The sequence below is a fragment of the Gasterosteus aculeatus genome, chromosome 20 (genome assembly GCF_964276395.1).
Source record: "Gasterosteus aculeatus chromosome 20, fGasAcu3.hap1.1, whole genome shotgun sequence".
In the NCBI taxonomy this organism is placed as follows: Eukaryota; Metazoa; Chordata; class Actinopteri; order Perciformes; family Gasterosteidae; genus Gasterosteus; species Gasterosteus aculeatus.
In genome coordinates, this window is record NC_135707.1 from 3,939,401 (window position 1) to 3,963,530 (window position 24,130).

The 24,130-nt window shown below is 41.3% G+C and overlaps 4 protein-coding genes across 6 annotated transcripts; 2 read left to right on the forward strand and 2 right to left on the reverse strand.

Moving 5' to 3' along the window:
• Positions 1-187: 187 nt before the first annotated feature.
• On the reverse strand, positions 188-3,501 carry LOC120809992 (tetraspanin-13). Its single transcript, XM_040164170.2, has 6 exons — positions 2,920-3,501; positions 1,777-1,944; positions 1,555-1,635; positions 1,346-1,459; positions 1,145-1,261; positions 188-1,035 (listed from the first exon to the last, which is right to left on the reverse strand). Exons 1-6 carry the CDS (start codon positions 2,980-2,982, stop codon positions 961-963), a joined length of 618 nt encoding a protein of 205 aa, XP_040020104.1. The 5' UTR covers positions 2,983-3,501; the 3' UTR covers positions 188-960.
• Positions 3,502-3,841: 340 nt separating this feature from the next.
• Positions 3,842-6,322, forward strand: LOC120809990 (C-type lectin domain family 12 member B). Of its 2 annotated transcripts, none has more exons than XM_040164165.2 (7): positions 3,842-4,069; positions 4,356-4,439; positions 4,537-4,644; positions 4,734-4,928; positions 5,158-5,318; positions 5,444-5,556; positions 5,815-6,322. In XM_040164165.2, exons 1-7 carry the CDS (start codon positions 4,009-4,011, stop codon positions 5,969-5,971), a joined length of 879 nt encoding a protein of 292 aa, XP_040020099.2. In that variant the 5' UTR covers positions 3,842-4,008; the 3' UTR covers positions 5,972-6,322. The 2 variants fall into 2 exon arrangements, with proteins under 2 accessions (XP_040020099.2, XP_040020100.2); XM_040164166.2 differs by having other exon boundaries at positions 3,844-4,069; positions 5,861-6,322.
• A 740-nt stretch (positions 6,323-7,062) lies between these two features.
• On the forward strand, positions 7,063-11,785 carry LOC120809991 (C-type lectin domain family 12 member B). 2 transcript variants are annotated; one of them, XM_040164168.2, is made up of 7 exons: positions 7,063-7,221; positions 7,414-7,473; positions 7,858-7,956; positions 8,045-8,218; positions 10,029-10,186; positions 10,330-10,448; positions 10,820-11,785. In XM_040164168.2, exons 1-7 carry the CDS (start codon positions 7,101-7,103, stop codon positions 10,968-10,970), a joined length of 882 nt encoding a protein of 293 aa, XP_040020102.2. In that variant the 5' UTR covers positions 7,063-7,100; the 3' UTR covers positions 10,971-11,785. The 2 variants fall into 2 exon arrangements, with proteins under 2 accessions (XP_040020102.2, XP_040020103.2); XM_040164169.2 differs by lacking the exon at positions 7,414-7,473 and having other exon boundaries at positions 7,067-7,221.
• Positions 11,689-15,073, reverse strand: gpatch4 (G patch domain containing 4). Its single transcript, XM_040164163.2, has 8 exons — positions 14,874-15,073; positions 14,203-14,281; positions 14,046-14,119; positions 13,856-13,948; positions 13,434-13,550; positions 13,086-13,198; positions 12,906-12,956; positions 11,689-12,827 (listed from the first exon to the last, which is right to left on the reverse strand). The coding sequence occupies exons 2-8, from the start codon at positions 14,279-14,281 to the stop codon at positions 12,068-12,070; spliced, it is 1,287 nt and encodes a 428-aa protein (XP_040020097.2). The 5' UTR covers positions 14,874-15,073; the 3' UTR covers positions 11,689-12,067.
• Between the last annotated feature and the right edge of the window lie 9,057 nt (positions 15,074-24,130).

Genomic DNA, 24,130 nt, shown 5'->3' on the forward strand with positions numbered 1-24,130 from the left:
CACAATGGCATTGTAGCAGTGGAGTTCAGTCAACTCGGTGAACCGGTTGGACCAACTGGAGTCGGTTATGCGACCAAAAGATTAGTTTCCTGGTCGGGTGAGTGACTCACGTGGCACCGAGTCATCGCCTGCTGAGTCAAAGCGCTCCATTAGCTCTAAATCCACCAAGCAACATAAAAACACAACCTTTTTCTCACAACTTTATTTGTGGATGGAAAGTTTGACTATTGACATGGTTACAGACGATTTAGTGTGAATCCATAAGATGCTTTTACACATGAAACAAAGAGCAATAAATACATAACCGAAGGTCTATCAAGCTGCAACAGGAATTACTTCAATTAAATATGTTATACCCATCCCCTTGCATTCGCTGTGTGTGTGTGTGTGTGTGTGTGTGTGTGTGTGTGTGTGTGTGTGTGTGTGTGTGTGTGTGTGTGTGTGTGTGTGTGTGTGTGTGTGTGTGTGTGTGTGTGTGTGTGTGTGTGTGTGTCAGTCATATCTTAACGCTCTCACTTTGGGACAGATTAGATTGGCGATGCTCACGGGCATCAAGTTACACGGAAAGGAATAGTTTGATATTTATTTGCCAAGAGTCATCCAGCTCTCGGCATGAAACTGAATTAGCTTGTTTCTCCTTTCCTCAGCTGAAAAGACATAAGAAATAATATTCACATAGAACACAGTATTATGTCAATAAAAGGAATCAAATAGCAAATACTAAAAGCAAACAGATGTATTCATAAGCAAATGCACTCGTTTTCTTTAGTTACAGCTAATGCTAACAGTGATCAACCTTTAGATGTGAGGCCCACTTAAGATTATATTTTTTTATACAACTATAGCCATCATTGTCATATAATGGTCATATGTGGCTATCCAGCAATAATTACATTATTCCTTCAAAGTCCAGATAGCATTGAGTTGAGAGGAAGAAGTACTTCATTAAGCTGTGAGTGGTTATAGAAAGGCCCCGGGGTTTGAACGAGGGTCTTTTAGGTTTCTGTATCTGTGGGCGAGCCAGACGCCAAGGATCTGAAACCAAAAGACAAACGAACATCAAGAAGCGCGTGGAACAAACGGCGCATCAACCGGAAGTGGCGAGACCGCCGACGGGGATTTCTGAATGTCGACATCTGCTGACCTCTGTGAAGCTGAAGAAGAGCCCGATTCCCCCCACGAAGCGCAGCACCTCCCCCGCGGCCTGCTGGATGGTGCTCGAGCACGTCGTGCACGTTGGAGGGACGGCGTTGAAGCAACTCTAGAGGAGGTAGTGGTTGGGAATCAAACAAACAGCCACGGATTTCACGATAAGAAGGAAGAAAGAAGAGGAGGATTTACTCACGGCAGCACAGGAGTCGTTGAGGGGGACGGAATTGAAGCCACAACAGTTGAGGGTCTTTTCCACGTCCCTCTGCGTGGCCTCGGATCGGTTCCAGCCGGCCTCCAGCAGGTGGTTCTGTGAATGAGAATCAAACTCAGCCCGGTTAAGTTTGCACTTTATTTGTGGGAGAATTTGACAAATGCAGGAAAAAAAAACAAAAAACAACATACCTGTTGTTCTTTATTCAGGGACAGGCAAGCACAGGACACAGAAAACTGCATGACAAACACTATGAAGAGGATTATCATGTACTGGAGCAGGCTTAGGAAGTCAACGTTGGCTTTAAAAATGGGACATCTCACGGTTTTGTTTAAAAAGCACCATCACAACACGAGCCCGAGACAATAAGAGCCCGCGGGGTCTGCGAGGCGACCGGGCGAACCGAAGGATACGAAGAAGAGCAGAACCTGGTGGTGCTTCAGGGCGCCGCACAGTCCCACGAAGGCGACCAGCAACAGGAAGATGCCCACGCCGATGACCCCCGCCACCACCCTGATGCTGGAGACCAGGTCGAACCATTTCCCCCAGGCCGCCACTCCAATCAGCAGCAGACTGACCAACTGGGGATGAAGTAAACAGGGTAACCACGGCGATAGGGAGGAAGCAGGGTGCGCGTGTCCAGGATGTGGCCCGCTGAGCGCCATGGAGGGCGGTCAGCCGGGGTCCAGACCGGCAAAACATTTAGCACTCCGATAACAGATGTACAGAGAGCATGATGGGAAATAACACGTCAGTAAAAAACAAGTGAGGGTTGGAGCAGAAACATTAAAGCGATTCATATACCGCTTTAGTCATTTTTACTTTTTTTCGTTCTTGTTTGTTGAAGGAAATCCGAGCTTAATTGCATCCTCGTAATGTTAACATTAGTTTAAAAAATAAATATTGGCCTAAAAAGGATTTCCCTTTTCAACATTCATCTAAAACGAGTATTTTCTCGACGAATAGAAACGTCAGAAACTCTTCAAATGACTTGTTTCATCAAACCCTAAAGAAGTCAGTTATTATTATATGACAAACTGTCTGTAACGGTTTAAATCACCAATACGGATTTAAAGTTGCAACATTAGTGGCTTTAGACTAATGGAAATGACATTTCTCTAAACGGTTTAAGGCCCTGACAACTGGGTTTTATTTAACTCATTTGTAAAAAAAAAAATGTATTAAAGTTTGCAGAATAGAAGACAAAGTTAAAGTTACACAACTGAAACCAGGCTACATTAAATTAATTAAATAGCAGAACTGCAAAGAAAACAAACTAAAGCGGCGTTTTGTTTCTCAGAGTTAGAAGAAGAAGGTCTTCTATAAAACACAGGACTTATTGTAGAAGTGTATTTATCACTAAGCCTGCACAGACTGGTAACCTGGTAACCAGGTAATCATTGACCACCAACACCTGCCGCTTCCACCACGAGCCGACCGCTCAAACACGTCGTTCTTATCTTGGATATTTGAGCAAGGCGGGAGAGACGGAAGCGCAGACAGCTGTTGACCCTTTGACGAGGTTAAGTCGTTTCCCACCGTGACGTCACACTCACCACGTAGAGTACGTTGAGGGCGCTGAGCGCGTTCTTGGTGCAGACGAACCCGCCGCAAACCATCGCTGAAAGTCCGTGAAAAACACTGAAGAGTTCCGCTTTATCGGGAGCTTCCAGCTTCCAGCGACACTGCGTCAGTCACGAGAGGCTGCGGCTCCTTCGGGCTCCTTGTCTGCAGGTGGGGGCGTTCCCTGGACGGACGCTGCTCGCTGATTGGTCAGCTGCCCTCCATTACGCACGCGTCACTGAGTTTGAGTCACTGAGGGGCAAAGGTTAGTTAACGTGTCGTGTTTGTCGAGGTCCTGCGTTTACGTGTAGTTTAATACACGCTAGTACATGTTATAGTATATATTATAGCAGGGTTTGCCTTGTAACTGGACACTGAGTATAAATGCAGTTTCAGATCGCCACCTGCTGGCGTGCACCTGTAAGAAAAGGTCAAATCTCTCTATTGAGCATCGGAAATCAATTGATTAGTTATTGCTTCCCTGGCGAATTCAGATCTTGAGAATAAACGTTTTTTTTGTTGTTGAATTAAACATAATTACTATTATTAATTAGTATTATATTCCAATCACATAAATATGATGTCGGTAGAGCTGAGTCTTGGGAAATCATGAGTCGGCAGAAGGCGTAAGTGCAATTGATTTGCATGAGGAAAAAGTCTTCTTCACTCATTGGTGTAAATATAATAGACTGTGGTTTTCTGTTGGTGAAATGTTCAAAGTTCAAGATTGCATCAGAAGAGAACAACACTTCACAGAAGCAAAAAGAAGAGGCTGAGCTATCGTTATAGACGTATTAATATTAAAACAAGAGACAATGGGGGGAGAAGTTTCACCGCTAGGTGCTGGAATATATGACTTCAAACATCCAACCACAAAAGAATAATTTTATAACTCTTACAACATTCTGCCAAAAAGAGGAAGTGCAAGATGTGCCCACATGTCCGGTTGGTTTCTGTGTGTCGGAAACCAAACCAATGTGCACTCCCAGTAAACCGCATGGAATCCAATGAGGCGGTTCTACTTTTATGCTGCTGGTCTTTGAGATTAAGTGAACGCTGTCTCTCACAAACCCGATAAGATAATGGAGCAAGAACTGAATTACGTGCAAGTGAAGTTCAAGACCGACGGTTCGTCTGCACGCGGTGAGTCACGTGGGCCTGTTGGTTTTTATGTTGTACTGATAACTGATTGTGTCTGCTGAATAAAAACCCAGAGCTGTTCATCTGAGCTCAAGAAGATAAAGTAAGGGCAGATTTAAGGTACTTGGGTTTGATTCTTTCTATGCCTTGTTACTGCAAACTGCAGTTTTGACGAGTATGCACTCGTCAAAACAAAAGCTCACCCGGCAGACATGGAAGTGACTCTTGAAAGTCTACCATCGTAGACTTTAACGTTCTCGTTTCCTTCAAACCGCTCCGTCTTTCGCAGATAAACCATGTGACCTAGAAACCATCTACGATGAGGTGCAGACCTACGAGGAGTGGGCCTGGGACACAAACCGCGCCACACAAGGTTATTTAGGGTCATGATTAAGAAAACATGAAACACGATTAAAGTTGAATAATTATAGTTAAATTGAGCGTTGTTGTTTTTTTTCTGCTCTGCGTAGGAAACAAAAAGAAAGCCACGCTCTTCACACCGGTTCATCTGGTGGCCTCAGGTCTGGCGATCCTTTGTGTCCTCCTGGTGTCGGTCGTCGTGACTCTCGTCGTCTACTGTAAGTCTGTCTGTCTGTCTGTCTGTCTGTCTGTCTGTCTGATATCACAAGCGAGCGCAACAGCAGCGGTTTTATTCCCCTCGCTGCAGTCAGCGCAGTCGTGTCAGAGCAGCACAGCGAGAACCTCGACTTAACAGCAAAGAACCTGCAGCTGTGGACAGAAAAGAGCCATTTAGAGAAAGAGACGGCACAGCTGACCAGAGAGAGAGACGGGCTCAACTGGACCGTCGGAGTCGTCCTGGAATACGAGGACTTCCCAGTGAACACATACTGCCCACAGAAAGGTGAACTTTTAGTTATTGAGGTACATGAACTTGTATAGACATGAAGATTGTCTACTTCACTTCAGCCTTTGCATTTTATGTCACTTTAACTGGCAGTTTAATTCTTTTCTATGAACAGATTAGATTCTAGCACTTGCTAAGCTAAATAAAAGAGCCTCTTGGATCAGCTGGAAAGGATCCCGATGGGTTAATACGCTTGTGATTTGGTCGTCTCCGTCTTCCCTCGCAGTGTGTAAACCGTGCCTGGATGGATGGATATCGTTCCAGTCAAAGTGTTACATGTTTTCAACGCATACATACTACAGCTGGTGGAAGACGTGGCAGGACAGCCGGGATGAATGTCACAACCAGAGGGCAGATCTGGTGGTGATTGAGAGTCAAGAGGAACAGGCAAGACTGAGCGTCACTGCTACTAAAACGATTCATTTTCAAATGTCCTTTATGTTTATTTTCGTACAAAGTTAACTAATTTATATATTTACTAAATGTTGTTTCACCTGCACAACAAATTTTAGGAATTCCTTAACAACCACACAGAAAAATACCATGATGACAATCATGGCTATTGGACGGGCTTGATCAAAACAGACACGTGGACGTGGGCAGATGGAAGCAACCTCACTGTGACGTAAGCGGCAAAAAACACACACTGTTCTTTAAAAGTTGCCACATTTTAACCCCGGTGATCCGTGACGACAGTTATTGAGACACATTGCTTTATAATAGTTGCAATAATAGTCGGCAGAAGTTCACTTTGCATTACTCGATAAATCGACACCCCTCTTGTGCGCGGATCACTCGTCTCTTCTAGCTGTCAGCGACTAGGCCCATTTCCCAAAACGTAGGGAAACAAAGAGAGATATTGTGTGGTTTCCTTCTTCAACAGGTACTGGAATACAGAAAACGACAATTCACACTGTGGTCTCATTCAGGCCACAAAACATCCTCTGGGCAACTGGAGAAAAGCCAGCTGTAACATGAGGAACCGCTGGATCTGTGAACGCCGAGCTTTGATCAAAACACATCCGGACTCAGCTGCCTGATCAATTCGGTTTATGCAACAACCTACTGTAGATATCAGAACGCATTCTGTTTTCCCTGATCCTTTGTTTTCTATTAAAGACGCATGTTATAGTTCTATATATATGTAGGATTCTGTTACACTGTCATAGAAGTTTCGATTCAATGATGATTTTAGTTGGTGTTGTTTGTTATATTATATACAATATTTGTTAATGGAGATCACAGAATTGCTACAATAAATGTAAAGCAGCATAACGTTAACTATGATCTCAATGATGTGTACAATATGATTCACATTGCATTGAACTGGTACAGATTGGATATAAAGTTGTAAAAAGTGTAAATTACCAACATTAAAATACGTTACGTTATTTTCTTATTTTTTCTAACGTACCTTACAACTTCCAGTGACCTCATAAACTGTTCCATCTTTACTGGGAACTTGTTAAATGATGAAAAACAGGCAGTTTAATTCTGAGGCAAATCCACATTCCCCACGTTGCCATAAATACTTTAAATACAAACGTGATGCATCAAATGTGTTTTCATCCACTGCAGAAAATAGTCCCCAACAAATGCAAAATATGCTCCTGTTTGAGGAACGTTTGATAAAACCTACAATGCTCATCTGTTCTAGTAAAAGAAGTAAATTATTTACAGCCCGGCAAGGAAAGTCACAGCATTTATTGACATGTGGACAAATAAACGATGGGTTTTGGTATTTCATGGGATTTGTTGACAGTAAAATGAAACCCCTCCCCAGCGTGGTGACAGACGCCCAGTGATGATTATGAAGACAATTCACCGAAGCTGTTCGAAGGCGGGACAGTTTAGACTGATCACCCCCCCCCACACACACACACACACACACACTCACACACTCACACACACACACAAATAAGCACGTCGGGTTCAAAGGTTCAGTTCAGCTTTAAATCAAATGCAGAACTTCTGCCGTTGCAAAAGTTTGTACATTTGCTCGTTACAGAAGCGAACGTGCTTTCGACCACACACAAAGCCGACGCCTTGAGTAATCCGCCGACGCGGGGCCTCATTGGCCCTCCGGCCTCAGGTTGCCCGGTTCAAATGTGTCACAATGTACAACTTGGGAGCTGCAATTTTTGTTCCTCCGTGAGGAAATGCCTCAGAATGTTGTTCAGTCACACCTTTGTCTGCCTGCAGCGAGCACGGCGACCGTCGACTCCTAGGATGGAGAACGAAATCATCTATTCCACGGTGGTCTTCAGTAAGAAGGATGGCGCTCCGGAGAGTGAGTGACTCCTTTCTTTACCATTTCAAATGGGTTGTGTGGATTAGTCACAAAATAATGTTACGTTAAGCTTGAATAATGTGCTACGACAAAACATTTGAAGGCGTTTCAAAGTGACATTTTGAAAGTCGGTGACATTTTGAAAGAACGTCTCGCTTCTCATTTTCTTCTGTTGTTGTTTCCGTCGTTTAGAGAAAAAAGACCCCACAGTTGATCCTAAAGGGAAACCTGAGGAGGCTCCTAACGCACCAGGTAGCTTATGAACATCCACCGAAATGTTCTTCACTGACTGAAGAAGTAGAAATTCATACTTTACTTTATGACTTATCAGTTTGAAAATGTGTCTTAATAGATAAATAGATAGATAAATTCACTCTTTCCAACCTGCTTGAGGCCTTTTGTCAGTAGTATTATTACATATTATATAGCATTACTTTAATGTTGGGTGGCTCTGATTATTTTCCTTTTGCCAAATCTGCAAAAAAAACCTGTCTGATCATTATTTGTGTATATGTATGATTATATGATGTCAGCACTATTAACACAAAATCACATTTCGCACAACAACAACAATAATGAGTCAGTTGATTATAATTACAACTCTGATTTGAACATTTGTTTTTTCATTACGTGCAGACGGCAAAGAAGCCGCGTGCTCCCGCTTTGCTGCGTTGCTGGCATGCTCGGGGACACTTTGTGTCCTGCTGGCGGCGAGCGTCACCGTCGTTGTCTACCGTGAGTTTTTAAAAAAAAAATTTTACGTCAACAGATTTACAATAAACGATGGCTCGTCTGACTCTGGCCTCCCTCCTTCACTCCTCAGTCGGTTCCGTAATGAAGGAACAGGAAGCGAACCTCAGCCGGCTCAACGCGGAGAAGCAGCTGCTGCTGGAGGAGAGGAGCATCTTAAGCTCCGTCACACACCATCTCAACTGGACACTGGGAGTCATCATGCACCATCACGCCTTTCCAGTGGTCGACTTCTGCCCGGATAAAAGTGAGTGGGCCTTTTCCCCACGTTGGCCGGTTATGAAGCTACAAGATGCACTATGGGTGTGGTTGGTGGTTCGAGCCCCGGCTGCTCCATGTCCGAAGTGTCTCTGAGCAAGGCGCTAAATCCCTAATTTGCTCCCTGGGCAAAAATGTAAACGCTTAAAATGTTAAGTTGCAACGTAAGTTGCTTTGGATAAAAGCGTCAGCTAAATGACGTGTGAATTCTGAAACCTTGTAAAACTAATTTAGTACAAAAAAGCAGAACTGACAACAGAGTAGATTATTACGTCAAAAGAGCTAATTGTTAATAAATGATAAAAGATAAACATTAAGTCCGGAGAGGAAGCACAACCTTGTAAATGTCCGCAAGAGAAGAAGTAGCAAAATACACAAATTAGTTACATTAATATTAACTTTATATACTAGCACTTTAGATTCAGACTATCATGAGCTAATTGCTAGCTCGGTTAGTATGGAAGTAAGTCTGTGTCATCGGATTTTGAAAGAAAAAGGTGATTGAATTTCTAGCACTGAATATTTATGCATTGAAATCATGTATCTGAATGTTTTTCAACGTTAAAATATTCAACTGCAAAGAATTCAACCGCAAATAATTCAATGCAAAAAAATTCAAAGCAAAAAAATTCAAACCGCAACATCCGGGAACCCAAGGAAGAGCAATCGATTCTAGATTCAAGATCGGGAGCGTGCGTCAAGCAAAAGGAGCGAGCGCCCCAATACAACTTCGGCTTGTCGACTATGATGATGGGATTTCAGCCATGTCCATTAATAACGGGGCTTCGTTGAGTGTTTTAACTTTAACTTCATGCCATCAGTGTGGTTTGTGTCTGTACGATTCAGCAATAGACAGCTGATGCTGGGATGCTTCGACGAGCTATTAGGAGTGATTGGCGGAGTTTTGAAACCAGGAACGCGCCTGTAGAGCGCATAGGAGCCGCTGCAGCGTAGTGGGGGGGGGCAGCGGCTTTAGCGGAGCGTGTGCAGACGCATAACCCCGACAGTACGTGCAAGTTATGCTGTTTACATGCACGATCATTGCATGCATCCCAGCATCAGCTGTCTATTACTGAATCTTACACACACAAACCACACTGATGGCATGAAGTTAAAGTTAAAACACTCAACGAAGCCCTATTTTTAAGGGTCATGGCTGAAATCCCGTCATCATAGTCGACAAGCCGAAGTTGTATTGGGGCGCTCGCTCCTTTTGCTTGACGCACGCTCCCGATTTTGAATCTAGAATCGATTGCTCTTCCTTGGGTTCCCGGATGTTGCGGTTTGAATTTTTTTGCAATGAATTTTTGCATTGAATTTTTTTGCATTGAATTATTTGCGGTTGATTTTTTTGCAGTTGAATATTTTAACGTTGAAAAACATTCAGATACATGATTTCAATGCATAAATATTCAATGCTAGAAATTCAATCACCTTTTTCTTTCAAAATCCGATGACACAGACTTACTTCCATAGTATGTGAGTAGCAAACTAGTAAAAAATGTAACCAAAAGCTCAAAAATGTATATTCTTGAGATGAGGGTTCAATAAGTGGAGAAATGCTGACTCCTTTAAAGTTATAGCTAGTTAGTTAAAACAGATATTCTAGGTATATCTGAAGAAAGAACCTTTTGCCTGCTGGCGGCGCTATGGGGGAAAGGTCAGGGGATCACCAAAGGTCAGGGTTAATTCTCTGGACACCATGGACGTCTGTACCAAACGGCATCGAAGTCCATCAAACATTTGTTACGTTGTTTCCCGTTAATCCCAAATCCTTGTTGCTTTATTCCTGAACGCAGAGTGTCAGCCGTGTCGGAAATACTGGGTTCTGTTCCAGGAAAAGTGCTACCTGTTTCCACCCGGTGAACAACTCCCCTGGAACACATGGGGGGACAGCAGGAGGTTTTGCCAAAATGCAGCTGCAGACCTCGTTGTTATCGATAATCTGCAAGAACTGGTGAGCTCGAAACAACACAAACTTCCTCTCAGGAGCTTTTAACTGTGTTTCAATTCAGATTTAGAGGTCAAAGACTCTCTAAAGGCAGTCAGCGTTTTTACTGTATGATCAGATGTGGATGTTTAGCAGTCTGTAATTTACAGGAATTCATCAGTAATCACACCAAGTTCTACCACGACCAGTATCATGGATACTGGCTCGGGCTGCGTAAAGTCGAGGACACAAACTGGGTTTGGGTCGATGGACGAAATTACACTGTCGGGTAAGGAAGTCTTTTTGTTCTCCTTTATTCATTACGTTTGAATGAAGTCTTCTCCAGAGAATGAACTTACAATGTGACTCAGTTACGGATGTTTCTAGAAACTTGCCAGCCACATTAGAATGCATGATTAAATGTTAATGCATAAGTAAGTATAACCCTCTTCATAGGATTTTTACATTTCAACGTGTAGTTCTACTTAAATAAGCCGAGAATGCAAGACCTTTACTTTGGAGTGATTCCCTTATCTTTAAGCCAACGTGGGAGACAATTCCTAAACGCTCAGAAGCATTTAATCATTAGTGTTTATCTGTTAATGGGCAGCAAAGGTGGAATATTGTTAGTTTGTTAACAATCACGTTGTGTCTCTGAAGGAGCCGGTCAACGAAAGACATTGGTACGTCTCTCCGATGTGGACTGATGGTCCCCGAGAGGAAGCCCTCAGCCAGCTGGAGTCCAGCAGACTGTTACATGAGAAACAAATTCATCTGTGAGGCCGACGCCCTGATACGGTCCGATTTGTGAGCGCTACCGTGGTTCTCTGGCGCTGGCTGCTAAATCGCATCATCGCCCATCGAATGCAAGTGTTAATTGTGGTTTGTAAAATACCTCAGAAGTCACGATAAGTGGAGAAGCTCAACTATATTTAACCGTACGATTTAAACGTTTAATCACCTTTGAACTGTTGCAGCGATATCAGAAACCTTCCCTGGGAGGGTACTGTGCATTTCATCCCGATATCAATGACATACAATCTAGTAAGACTGACTTAGAGAATACGAGCCAACGAAACATGTGAAGTGTTTCGCCCAAAGGACCAAGACTCAAAATCCTTAAAGTGAATGACTTTTGCAAAGTTTACATCATTACATTTGCAAACTGATGCAACAAAGTTGTTTTCCTGCTGCATGTTTTCAATGTTTCTGGTGTTACATAAAGACTGATGAGTCAAAATATGTTGTGCAAGCCGTGTATATTTGACTGGAAGACGTTTTAAGCCCCTTGATTTTGTTATTCACTTAAATGTTATATATATATATTATACGTTTGTCTCCTTTGCTGTGCTTGCTCCATGTTTTTATCAGAGTGGTATCTTAATATACTACACAGTAGTATACGGCTCACACTATAGACAGACAATATAGCATTTAGTGATGTTTTTTAAATCACATAAAATACAGTACGTGTAACTTTGTGAAGAGAATTGTACTATTGAAAAGAAAAAAAAAAAATCACACAACTGTTATTTGTCAAATTTAATTTGCCAATAAACTGCAGAAGTTCATGTTTTGTCGTCAGTTAAACCTGTTCAATAAAAAGGAGTTCAAGATCCCAAAAAAGTTCCCCTACATTTCATATTGGTTTTCTACTAAAATGTATATTTTACATTTAGTGGTCAACAAAGACAAATGATTTGTGTCATACCCTAAAATCCTCCAACACGGACCCACGAAGTCCGGGACAGATTCAGGCATCATTTCTGGAGGTCGTAACCTTGTTACTGCTCTGAATTACCGATCAGATTAAATTAAAAAGGCTCGTCATACCAAGGAGCCCAGCAACAGAAGGTCCTCGCTCAACACAACCAAGATAATCACAACTTCTTTTCAGGTCCAAAGCTTTTAAACTACTTTGGACTTCTTTTTACTCTTCTTTAGACAAAGTGTCTCCTCGTTTGTATCTTCATCTGCGTAGGATTTGTCTTTTTTACACTTTTTTCTTTTATGCCTCACAGTTGTGTCTTCCTCTGTCTTTCGGGATTTTGGTGTGCAGACCGGCTGTGATTCTGCGTTGTTGGTGTCCTCAGCAGGTTCGCTGCGTGAGGATTCCCTCCGCCTCCTCTTCTTCTTCTTCTCCCTTTTTGTGAGCAGCTCAGCAGGCTCCTCCTGGCTCGCTGCTGCAGGTGAAAGTGTTCTTTCTTCTTCGTCCTGCTGTGTATTGTGTTTCTTCTTTTTATGTTTCCTTTTTGTTTTACGAGAGTGGTCTGAGTCACCGTTTTCTACATATATCACATCCCCATCAGAGGAAGCTGCATCACTTATCTGTTCAGCTTCCTCGTTGGCTTTCTTCTTCTTCTTCTTCTTCTTCTTCTTCTTGGGTTTAACATCCACGTCAGGACTTACAGGCAACTCGTTTAGCTCATTATCGCTCCCGGTGGATCTAATATCTTTCATCTTCTTCTTCCTCTGAGAGTCGCTCAGCGTCTCTTCCTGCCTCTCAGCTCTCTGGTCAGCTGACCGGCCAGTGGGCGGAGTCTGTTTGACACAAACCGGCGCAGCGTCAGCCGGTTGGCTCTTCTTGCCGTACTTTGCCATGAACTCCGCCTCCTGCTGCTCGAGCCTGGCTAACTTGGCATTCATGGTCAAGCCATGTCTGGCTCCTCTGGAAAACAGAAGTCCATCAAAAATTAGATCCATGTTTTACTTTTCAGTATCAGCAGACACTTTATCAGGAACTTACTTGTGAGCCGTGCGGCCTCCACAAGCCTTCATCAGATCCGCATCAGAGAGCCTGTTGAGCATAAACACATTTGCAAACAGTTAAAAAAAAAAAAAAAGAGAACAATAACATTAATAAAAGCTTTTAAACTTTTGACAAAAGACCAATCTGAACCATCTCAGCATCAGATGAAGTTCTCACTTTGTGGTGCTGGAGAGATCCAGTTTCTGGTCGTCCTCGTCGTCCGAGCTACTGCTGTCTGAGCAGGAAGGCTTCGGATCGGGCTGCTCCGTACCAGACAGCAGCGTGGCTGACTGAAGCACGGAAACAAACACAGACAGTCATTACCCGCTCGAAACAGTAACATTTCACAGCCACATAAATGTAAAACAAAAAAAACATTCCCCCTATTCCTTGAAAACAACATAACCAACAATGACCTCGTCCCACTAAATAGTGCCTCTGTAGCTTCCTCTTCCTAAGGAAACATCCTAAAAACCTCCGATAATCATTTACAGCTAATGTTGAAATAAGGAACAAACAACTTACCTTGACAAAGCAGCCATAAAGTTTGGCTTTAGCCAGAGCGGCTTTCCTTGGCTTTTTATTGGAGATCACGCCAGCCTCTTCACCTTCCTCCAACGTCTTCGTCAACTGAATCCCGTTCTGAATCAAACAGAAAATTCTTGACCGTCTTTGATCTGTCCTCAAGAGGAGGAAGAGAATCGGCGATATTTAAAATGTTTCCCCTCACGAATCGGCTGGTCTCCTTTTCAAATACACCAGCTGAATATAACAGGTTATAATCCCCTCACTATCACAACACTCCCTTGTGTAACCATTTTCAAAAATAGCGTGACAGCATCACTCGATGCTTTTAGGATAAACGTGTCCCCTGGTCATGTTGTGTTGAGTCCCAGTGTCAGCGTGTTTAACTGTGTGTTGTTCAGGGATCAGCAGGACCGACTCACCTGATCAGACTGCACCTGCAGACTGGACGAAGCCTTATTGAAGACATGATCCCACCAGTGGAAGGTGAACTGATCCCCTTCCTTGTGACCAACCTGGAAGAAAAGAACCCCCCATTAGTCTAGAGAACAAGTTCACGCCGCCCCAGTGACAGATGCGAAGAAACGCTGCAAAAAAACAAATCGCACTCACCCCTCCTTTGTCACATTTCACTTTGACCTTGATGGCCTCCGGTAAGCCGTTCTCTCCTCGGCCCAGTCCTTTACCTGAGGAGAGAGGACCGGATGAAGCGGTGAACCTGCGTCTGACCCACTGCGGAGGCCGAACAGAAGACATGACGGCATCTTACCGTATTCCCATCCGTGACGCAGGAGCTGCTGCTCTGCAAACTTCAAGCCGCGACTTTTCTCTGGTACGACTTCTGCCATCTGTTAAGAAGTTCAGTTTGTAGAGGATTCAAAATCAGTTTTAATTCATGCCGTGAGAAAATGATCCTACTTCATAAAGATTAACAGAAAACTGAATGGGTCTGTAATCTGAGAACAGGGCTGTTTTATAAAGTAAACTTTATTAAAGAAATGTCACAGTACAGCAAAACTACGAACACAGGATTTTAAAGAATATGAAGCTATTGCTAAAGATTAAAATACACAACATTATGAATGATTAGACAAATAGTAAGAGTTAACACTTTACACAGTACAATTCACTTTTTAGGTAAAGCTTAGTTTAAAACAGGTTGTGATTAGGTCTCACTTCACTTACCAATAAACATTCTGCTTTGTGTTGATACTTCGTCACAGAAAGTATTTCAAAGGTTTATTTAATTGTTTAACGTCATGTTGAGCGCACTTACACCAGGGGAATAAGAATTTCTGGTGGATGCGACATTTTACGTTATATTTTCTCTGTTTTTTTTCTGGGGTTTGAAGTTAGCAGCTAACTTTAACATAAACGCATAACAACACGTGGCTCACATTTTACACACAACCTTAACACGAACCACACACAATAACATACCTCTGTCCGTCTGGACTCAACACAACTGCATCATCCCAACTGAAGACGAATAAACGCGTTCACGCAGCCGCTAGCCATGAGGTTTCACCAGCTAGCTGACATGACACCGGAAACACGTCACGAAGGTCCCGACCTCTTTTTCTTCTTCTCGTTGTTATTTTACAGCAGACAGCCGGAACACTGGTAGCACACGTTGCGCTCTATAAAGTAAAAGCCCCAAATGTTTGTTGACATGTGTAAAAAAAAACGATATACAGTTTGAAACACATTTGCCCTGTACTTAAAAACATGTCTTTCAAAATATACTTAAAGTACCAATAGAACGGCCCATTTCAGAATAATATAATATACATGTATTATATATCACTAGATTGTTATTAATGATGTTTTTATGTTTGAGTGTCTTAGAGCTGGACTCATGTCAGCTGCTTTATATAATATATCCTGATCAGAATACTTCGTTACTGTATTAAGTAGAAATTTTGGGTATCTATACTTTACTGGAGTATTTATTTTTCAGACGACCTTTTACTTCTACTCCTTACATTTTCACGCAAATATCTGTACTTTTTACTCCTTACATTTTAAAAACAGTCTCGTTACTTCCGGCTTCTCCAGATAAATGGCGCTATGCGGACAGAGTGAACGTGATTGTGTTTGGATGAGAAGTTTAAACATTTAGCATCCAGACACCCGATTGGTTTCCTCCGCGATGCGCCGGCAGATCGGAGCGACACCGGGTGGGAAAAGTGGTCGGTGGAAAGTTGGTATTTATCGACATGGAGCCTCCTCCTCTTCCTCCTCCTCTTCCTCACGCAGAGTCCGTGTAACGTTTGATGAGTATCTTTGTGACGGTGGGTTTGTCCTAAATGTTGTATTGAGAGTCTGGCACAACACAGCGACTTGCAAGCAGCGTATTAAATAAAGTGATGTGTGTCTTAATGCGTCTTTGGAAATGAACACAAAGGGATTCTGTATTTGCTCATAAAGCCTGAACATACTGGTTAACCAATTGCTTTGTTGAAAAATTAGTTGTACACTGTTTCACTAAACAGATAATGTGTTCATTGCTGGATTACATGTTGCTCTCGTGGGCAATTATTTGGATCATGGTAAAAGTATTTCCATCTCAGGCCTGCAGTGCAAAGAGTACTATGATTTGTAATGCTCACCGCATTGTTTGATCTATGTTTAGTGATGTTTTATAGCCATCAGTACGTGATGTTAACTCTTCTGCAGGCAAAAAAAGCTGAACATGCCAACTGGCAAATTCTGATAACAGAATCCTGTCATCCGCTCGTGACTGCACCTGAAGCCAAGAAGGAAGAAAATAAAGAGCTGCAGCCATAATTAAACAAAGAGAAAAAGCCAGGCAAACAATCGTGGACCGACTGAATGCGAACGGATTTAAAAATATGTACTTGCTAGGAAAGTTGTAGACTGTTTTATTGGCTTTTATGATTTTGGTTTTACTGTAAAGTGTCTTTGAGTAGCCTACCATGTAAAGCACTATATAAATACAATATAGTATTATTATTTATCCTACTTTGCCTTAAAAGTGAGCAGAGGGAATTCATCTTCCTGTAGAAATTTACCCTAAAGACTAATTTCAAACCCTTATTCACAATGCGAGAATGTTTTACAACCATATGCACAAATCTCTATAAACGGTGTCTAATTCTAAATATCTTTCTACAATTAAGGTTCATACAGAACAAACAAGACTGGAACAGGTCAAGATAAAATATAAAAACATTTGGCCAGTTGATAAGTGCTCAGTTTGCAAATGGTGTAGAAATAACTTGATGAACAAGATGCCTTCGCACATATTTTATCTAAACTGATTTAAGCAGTTAAGAGGGCTCATTTGTCTGGCGGGGGGCACTAGCACCAGGCTTCACCCCCAGCTGAGGAAAAGGCAGACCTGTGATGGAAGGGATCCAGGGTGGGACAGCTACTGACTATGTTCCACCTGCAGAAACTGCCCTCTTCATACATGCTACATTCTCCAGTACATTGTCGGGATCTCCGATCCCCCCGAGTTGGTTGATGAGAAGGATCACAACACGTTGATCAATTAAAGTAAAAAAGTTAACATTTATTTAGAAGAGAAAAAGATTACATGAGCAACTCTCCGCAGATATCTGGCTCTAACTATTGCTTGCAAGCAGGAGGTCGAACACAAAAGCACGTATTTCAGCGTTCGGTGTAAATGGCGTCTCTGAGCAGTAAAAGCGCTGAGTTTTTATGCACATGTGAAGTCTATCCTCAGTGCCAGGTACGAGAAGCAAGTAAGATATGAACCAAGGCCATGAACAGAAGTCCCTTGTATCGAAGCGTCTATGAGATCGAGAACGAGGCCTTCTCAGGACACAGCTGCAAACTAACATTTTGTATCATGCTGCTCTTTGCACGTCAGGGTCAAATACGGAGACTTGAGACCCGGGTTTAGCACAACGTATTTTACCATTACATGCATCTCACAACATCAAACACAATCACCCATTTACACGAAATATGTGGACTGTCTTGTGGAAATCTTCTTTGATGTGACACATTCTTCTGGGGCCAGGGGAGGTAATAAAGATGTGTGCCAAGGACTTCAGTGCCAAACACACACTTCTTACAGCACGGCAAATAGTGCCTTTATTTACAGGTTCGGCATATAAAGACAAGGCGCTTGCAAAAAAGCGGCGTGCCATACGGAGCATGTGTGGGATGGTGAGATGGCTTCACGCTGGTCTGATCTGTCCAAAACATCCTCTCGTGTCTGAAAGCACGTCTCAATATCAGTGCTTCTTCATCCAAAACGTGGTTCAGAAATGGGCATCATGGTGCAGAAAGAAACACAGGTGAATGGGACTTTATATATCGGCCTCATCACGTTTACAATTGTTCACTCCTCAGTTTAAAAGAAAAACAAAATTGTAATTAGGCTAGAGTAAGATGAATTAGTGATTTTCTTTTAAAATACATAGACCGCTCTAATATATATAAATATCCCTCATATATATATATATAAATGTGTATATAAAAAACCCACACAAAGTGAGTTCTGTTGTATTTTGCATTCCGTTGTCATGGAGTCCACTCTATGACACGGGCTGCATTTTCATGACAACGGAATTGTGACATCATCAACAAATCCTTTGATGTATCTAGATGCACTAGATCATTGCGTTTCTGGTTCCAGAAGAGTGCAGTTGGATATTTTCTCTCGAAAGTATCTGCGATATTTGTCCTTTACAGACTTAAGTAGTTTTTTGGAAGATTCATCACCATTTTTCAGAGGTTACATTGAGTCATTTAGCGACAAATAAAACACCAGTCTTTTTTAAGACTAGACCCCTTTTCAGGGCTGACCAACAGTCTTTTTCAAGACTACACCCCTTTTCAGGGCTGACCAACAGTCTTTTTCAAGACTACACAAGTGTCATTTAACATGTACCGTAGAAACAACCAGAGAATTGGAGCTGGCGCTTCACTTCTCGGGACTCCTCCCACCGGATACAATGTGAACATGGCCCTTTCTCGTGCACAGAACGAAGTGCACTACCTCAAAAGGCAAGTGAGCGAACTCACCGCTCACACTGAAACTCTGAAGTTCAAATCGACCAACATGTTAAAAGGAAAAGATCTTGCCTATGAGCAGATGGTTGACAAGAACAGAAAGAGGTTTTCAGACCTTATCAGGGAGAACGATGTTTTATCTCTGAAGGTCAGAGAGACCGAAAAACTCGTTGTCAAAAATGCTGAACTCATGGTCAAGAACGAGACCTGGCAGCAGAAATATGAAGATCTGGAGAAAAGGACAACCAAGGAACTGGATGACCAACAACAGTCCTTGGAGTCTCAAGTAACAGGGTTACTCTCCACCAACATTTCTCTTCAAGAGAAGCTGCACAAGCAGGAGGCCAACAACCAACAGTTGGAAGCAGAACACAAACTGCTAAAGATCAAGACAGAGGCTCTGGATGAGACTATCAGGGAGAACGAGGGTTTATCTCTGAAGCTCACCGAGACCACAAAACAACTTTCTGTCAAAAGTGCTGAACTCACGGTCAACAACGAGACCTGGCAGCAGAAATATGAAGATCTGGAGAAAAGGACAACCAAGGAACTGGATGACCAACAACAGTCCTTGGAGTCTCAAGTAACAGGGTTACTCTCCACCAACATTTCTCTTCAAGAGAAGCTGCACAAGCAGGAGGCCAACAACCAACAGTTGGAAGCAGAACACAAACTGCTAAAGATCAAGACAGAGGCTCTGGATGAGACTATCAGGGAGAACGAGGGTTTATCTCTGAAGCTCACCGAGACCACAAAACAAATTTCTGTCAAAAGTGCTGAACTCACGGTCAACAACGAGACCTGGCAGCAGAAATATGAAGATCTGGAGAAAAGGACAACCAAGGAACTGGATGACCAACAACAGTCCTTGGAGTCTCAAGTAACAGGGTTACGCTCCACCAACATTTCTCTTCAAGCGAAGCTGCACAAGCAGGAGGCCAACAACCAACAGTTGGAAGCAGAACACAAAATGCTAAAGATCAAGACAGAGGCTCTGGATGAGACTATCAGGGAGAACGAGGGTTTATCTCTGAAGCTCACCGAGACCACAAAACAACTTTCTGTCAAAAGTGCTGAACTCATGGTCAACAACGAGACCTGGCAGCAGAAATATGAAGATCTGGAGAAAAGGACAACCAAGGAACTGGATGACCAACAACAGTCCTTGGAGTCTCAAGTAACAGGGTTACTCTCCACCAACATTTCTCTACAAGAGAAGCTGCACAAGCAGGAGGCCAACAACCAACAGTTGGAAGAAGAACACAAACTGCTAAAGATCAAGACAGAAGCTCTGGATGAGACTATCAGGGAGAACGAGGGTTTATCTCTGAAGCTCAACGAGACCAAAAAACAACTTTCTGTCAAAAGTGCTGAACTCACGGTCAACAATGAGACCTGGCAGCAGTTGGAAGCAGAACACAAACTGCTGAAGACCCAGAGGGATTCTCTGGCTGCTTTAAAAAAGAGCCAAGAGGAGACCCACCACGAGATGGTCACAAGCAGTGGTTTCACTGAGTTGTGCCTGATCTCTACAATCCAACAAATGGAGAATACCATCTCCAAAGAACATCAGATCCTTATCACCAGGATCCAAGAATTAGAGGACGACAAAACAGTCCTTGAAAACATCTGCCTCGACTTAAAAAAAAAGAAAAGAGGCATCTTTGGGAGACGTATGCAAGACCGGCAGACGGAGATGGACAAAATGAGGCGCAAGATGCAGGACAAGGAGACAAAGAAATAGGAGAGAGAAGAGAAGAAAAAGGAGACCATCCAGGACGACATCAACGTGCCTGAGACTGGACACCGGTAAGAACACCTTCCTTCACCTCCCACTCCATCCCACCTCATCCCCATCTACCCCCGCTCCCCTTCCACCTGCGCTTCACAGCGCTAAATACCCCCCCCCCCCACCACCCCCCGGCATAGACCGCCTCCTCATTCATTGGTAAATATCATTGCCATTGTATATTTTATTCCCTGTGCTCCAGGAAGTGTTTTTTTCCAACTTCATCGACTGGACAGCAGCACAGCACGGCCTCTGAGGAATGAGGAATCTTTTTCATCTCATCGATTTCCTTCTTTGGTTAATGCAAGGCTGCAGATGAAGATGAGGGGATTTCTGTATCTGTGCATATACCCTGAACCTGGCCATTTGGCTGGTGTTTGGATGAACTACCACGGCTGGGTTGACGAATCAACAGTGACAACTTGTGAAGGTAGGCCGATAGTTTCATTCGTCTGTCGTTGGAAATTGGGATCTCGGTTTGATTTTTCAGGTTATGCATTAGGAAAGGTAGACACACATGTCCCCCTCTATAGTTTCAATGATGCCATGCCAATATTACAGTGATGCCATGCCAATATATATAACATATTATCATACTTCATATTTGTAATATCATAGATAATAACCAGATAATATAGGACTAATATAGCATTATGTAGGACTAATATAACAAACATAGTATTATACTTCATATTTCTAATATCATAGAAGATTATATAGGACTAATCTCATATAACATAATATAGGACTAATATAACAAACATGGCATCATACTTAGTATTTATAATATTATATATCTTAATATCATATACAGTGTTTTCCCTACCATAATATCCCCCGCCGCGTCCCAACACCCACGCTCTCTCCGGTACGTCCGCCCCCCCATAGTTGGCAACATAGGGGAAACACTGATATGAAATAATATAGGACTAATTTAACAAACATGGCATCATACTTAGTATTTATAATATTATATAACTTAATATCATATACAGTGTTTTCCCTACCATTATATCCCCCTTAGGGGAAACACTGATATGACATAATATAGTAGAACTAATATAGGAGACATGGCTTTATACTTTATTTTTCCAATATCATAGAACATAATATCGTAGAACGAATATTATAAAATAGCATTGTATTCCATATTTCTAATATATTTTAACTTAATATCGTAGAACTAAAATAGCATCGTATTCCATATTTCTAATATAATTTAACTTAATATCGTAGAACTAAAATAGCATCGTATTCCATATTTCTAATATAATTTAACCTAATACCGTAGAACTAAACTAAAATAGCATCGTATTCCATATTTCTAATATAATTTAACTTAATACCGTAGAACTAAAATAAAATAGCATCGTATTCCATATTTCAAAATATTATTTAACTTAATACCGTAGAACTAAAATAAAATAGCATCGTATTCAATATTTCTAATATAATTTAACTTAATATCGTAGAACTAAAATAGCATCGTATTCCATATTTCTAATATAATTTAACTTAATACCGTAGAACTAAAATAAAATAGCATCGTATTCCATATTTCTAATATAATTTAACTTAATATCGTAGAACTAGTATCATAAAATAGCATCGTATTCCATATTTCTAATATAATTTAACTTAATACCGTAGAACTAAAATAAAATAGCATCGTATTCCATATTTCTAATATAATTTAACTTAATACCGTAGAACTAAAATAAAATAGCATCGTATTCCATATTTCTAATATAATTTAACTTAATACCGTAGAACTAAAATGAAATAGCATCGTATTCCATATTTCGAATATAATTTAACTTAATATCGTAGAACTACTATTATAAAATAGCATCGTATTCCATATTTCTAATAATGTAGAACTAATATCATAAATATAGCACTATATTTTAATATATAACATAATATCTTATTGAAATATCATAAATATAATTTAACAGATGCTATTTTTTACCACTAGCCATGCCTTTAATACAAAGTATAGAGGGGGACATGTGTGTCTACCTTGCCTAATGCATAACTTGAAAAATCAAACTGAGATCCCAATTTCCAACGGCAGGCGAATGAAACTATCGGCCTACCTTCACAAGTTGTTACTATTGATTTGTCAAACCGGCTGTGTGAGGTTATCCGAACATTGGCCAAATGACCGGGTTCAGGGTATATGCGCAGATCCAGAAATCCCCTCATCTTCATTTGCGGCCTTGCATTTCGCCAAAGAAAGAAATGGATGAGATGAAAAAGATTCCTTATTCCTCAGGCGCTGTGCTCCGCTACTTTCCAGTCAATGAAGTTGGAAAAGAACACTTACTGGAGCACTGGGAATAAAATATACCCATTTTCATGATTACAGATTGAATGAGGAGTTGGGTCCTCAAATGCCAAAAAGTTATATTTTATTTTATTTATTTTATTATTTTTTATTTTAAAAAGTTATATTTTATTTTTATTTTTTATTTTAAAAGTTATATATATATTTTTTTATTTTAAAAAGTTTTATTTTTTATTTAAAAAAGTTATATTTTATTTTATTTTTTTATTTAAAAAAGTTATATTTCATTTTATTTTTTTTCATTTAAAAAAGTTATATTTTATTTTATTCTTTTATTTTTTTTAAAAACCCCGCAAATCGCCCCCCATCCCTCCCCCCCCCCCCCAAAAAAGAAGAAAAAAAAACACAAATCGCACCCCCCCATTTCCGCCAATAAAAAAAAAAAATCTTTGGGTTCAACTGTGGGTTTTCCCTCCATCTATGGGTTTCCCACATAAAAAAAAAAATCTCCTCCGCGAATCGCCACCTTAACGTGGTGGAGGAGTTTGAGTGGCTCAGTGATCCTGTGATCTGTGTTGTCTGTGGCACAAGCACCTTGTGCGATGGACAACAGGTCTCAGGGGAGAGTCGAGACTAAGAGCGATTCAAAAACCCTAATGTTTAATCAAACAATAATACAATGGCTTTACAGCCTAATATCTATATAGTGTTAAAAAAAACGCCAGCCACAAGACAGCCTAAAAGGTTCTTAAATGACTTTACTTACTTTACTTAATTACTTAAGCTATCAACTATTATTTATTATTTGGCCAATGTTTTGATAACCGACCGCTGCCAGTTCAGTGTTTCCCATCATTATAAACAGGGGCGCGCCCCCCATGACGTAGTGAACCTGGGGGAGACACTGCAGTCTACCTAATCGATGCGAACAACATGTGTGTGACTCGTGTCACTGGTAAATGTGTTGTGGTTTTATCTGTATAAGTTAGATGCACGTGTTGTTTTGGTGTCGTGTCTCTGAATGTCGCCATGTTTCCATCATCCCAACGGCAGGTCACGTGATCTGCAGGCGCCTTCTGATCACATTGTATTGGACTGACGTGTTGTGTGAGCGAGGTTACGCATTAAGAGTTTGTCCTTAATGGACTTTCTTACATTACTTTTACTTTTATACTTTAAGTAGTTTTGAAACCAGTACTTTTATACTTTTACTTAAGTAAAAAGCTTGAGTTGGTACTTAAACTTCTACAGGAGTCTTTTTAAACCCTAGTATATGTACTTCTATTGAGTAATGAATGTGAATACTTTTGACACCTCTGATTCTGATAAACTAAAACCATCAAACATTCAACAAATGGCTTGCAGGATTTGGTATCTCTCTTTATGAGATTCATTGTCCAAGGCCAGTTCAACCTCATATGTTTTCATACCTGACTGAAAACTGGTTCAAGCTAACCCTAACCCATATATTAACAATAATGAATATATAACAATGAATAATAAAACAACCACAGGGCAATATTATTTTTCTGTTTCATAAAGAAATGTATTTTTACATCCTGAAATACATAAATGAAATGAACTGTTTGATTCAAAGCTAAGGGCATT

What these genes read in the sequence shown, in the direction of transcription:
- LOC120809992 (XM_040164170.2), bottom strand. Translation starts at nt 2,982, where the DNA reads ATGGTTTGCGGCGGGTTCGTCTGCACCAAGAACGCGCTCAGCGCCCTC. An exon ending in CCCTCAACGTACTCTACGTG is followed by an intron (nt 1,945 to 2,919) that starts GTGAGTGTGACG and finishes CTTCATCCCCAG; the next exon opens with TTGGTCAGTCTGCTGCTGAT. An exon ending in TCTTCTTCAGCTTCACAGAG is followed by an intron (nt 1,036 to 1,144) that starts GTCAGCAGATGT and finishes TTTTGGTTTCAG; the next exon opens with ATCCTTGGCGTCTGGCTCGC.
- LOC120809991 (XM_040164168.2), top strand. Translation starts at nt 7,101, where the DNA reads ATGTTGTTCAGTCACACCTTTGTCTGCCTGCAGCGAGCACGGCGACCG. An exon ending in GGAGGCTCCTAACGCACCAG is followed by an intron (nt 7,474 to 7,857) that starts GTAGCTTATGAA and finishes CATTACGTGCAG; the next exon opens with ACGGCAAAGAAGCCGCGTGC. An exon ending in CGTCACCGTCGTTGTCTACC is followed by an intron (nt 7,957 to 8,044) that starts GTGAGTTTTTAA and finishes TTCACTCCTCAG; the next exon opens with TCGGTTCCGTAATGAAGGAA.
- LOC120809990 (XM_040164165.2), top strand. Translation starts at nt 4,009, where the DNA reads ATGGAGCAAGAACTGAATTACGTGCAAGTGAAGTTCAAGACCGACGGT. An exon ending in CACAAACCGCGCCACACAAG is followed by an intron (nt 4,440 to 4,536) that starts GTTATTTAGGGT and finishes TGCTCTGCGTAG; the next exon opens with GAAACAAAAAGAAAGCCACG. An exon ending in CACATACTGCCCACAGAAAG is followed by an intron (nt 4,929 to 5,157) that starts GTGAACTTTTAG and finishes CTTCCCTCGCAG; the next exon opens with TGTGTAAACCGTGCCTGGAT.
- gpatch4 (XM_040164163.2), bottom strand. Translation starts at nt 14,281, where the DNA reads ATGGCAGAAGTCGTACCAGAGAAAAGTCGCGGCTTGAAGTTTGCAGAG. An exon ending in GCGTCACGGATGGGAATACG is followed by an intron (nt 14,120 to 14,202) that starts GTAAGATGCCGT and finishes CTCTCTCCTCAG; the next exon opens with GTAAAGGACTGGGCCGAGGA. An exon ending in TGCAGGTGCAGTCTGATCAG is followed by an intron (nt 13,551 to 13,855) that starts GTGAGTCGGTCC and finishes TGTTTGATTCAG; the next exon opens with AACGGGATTCAGTTGACGAA.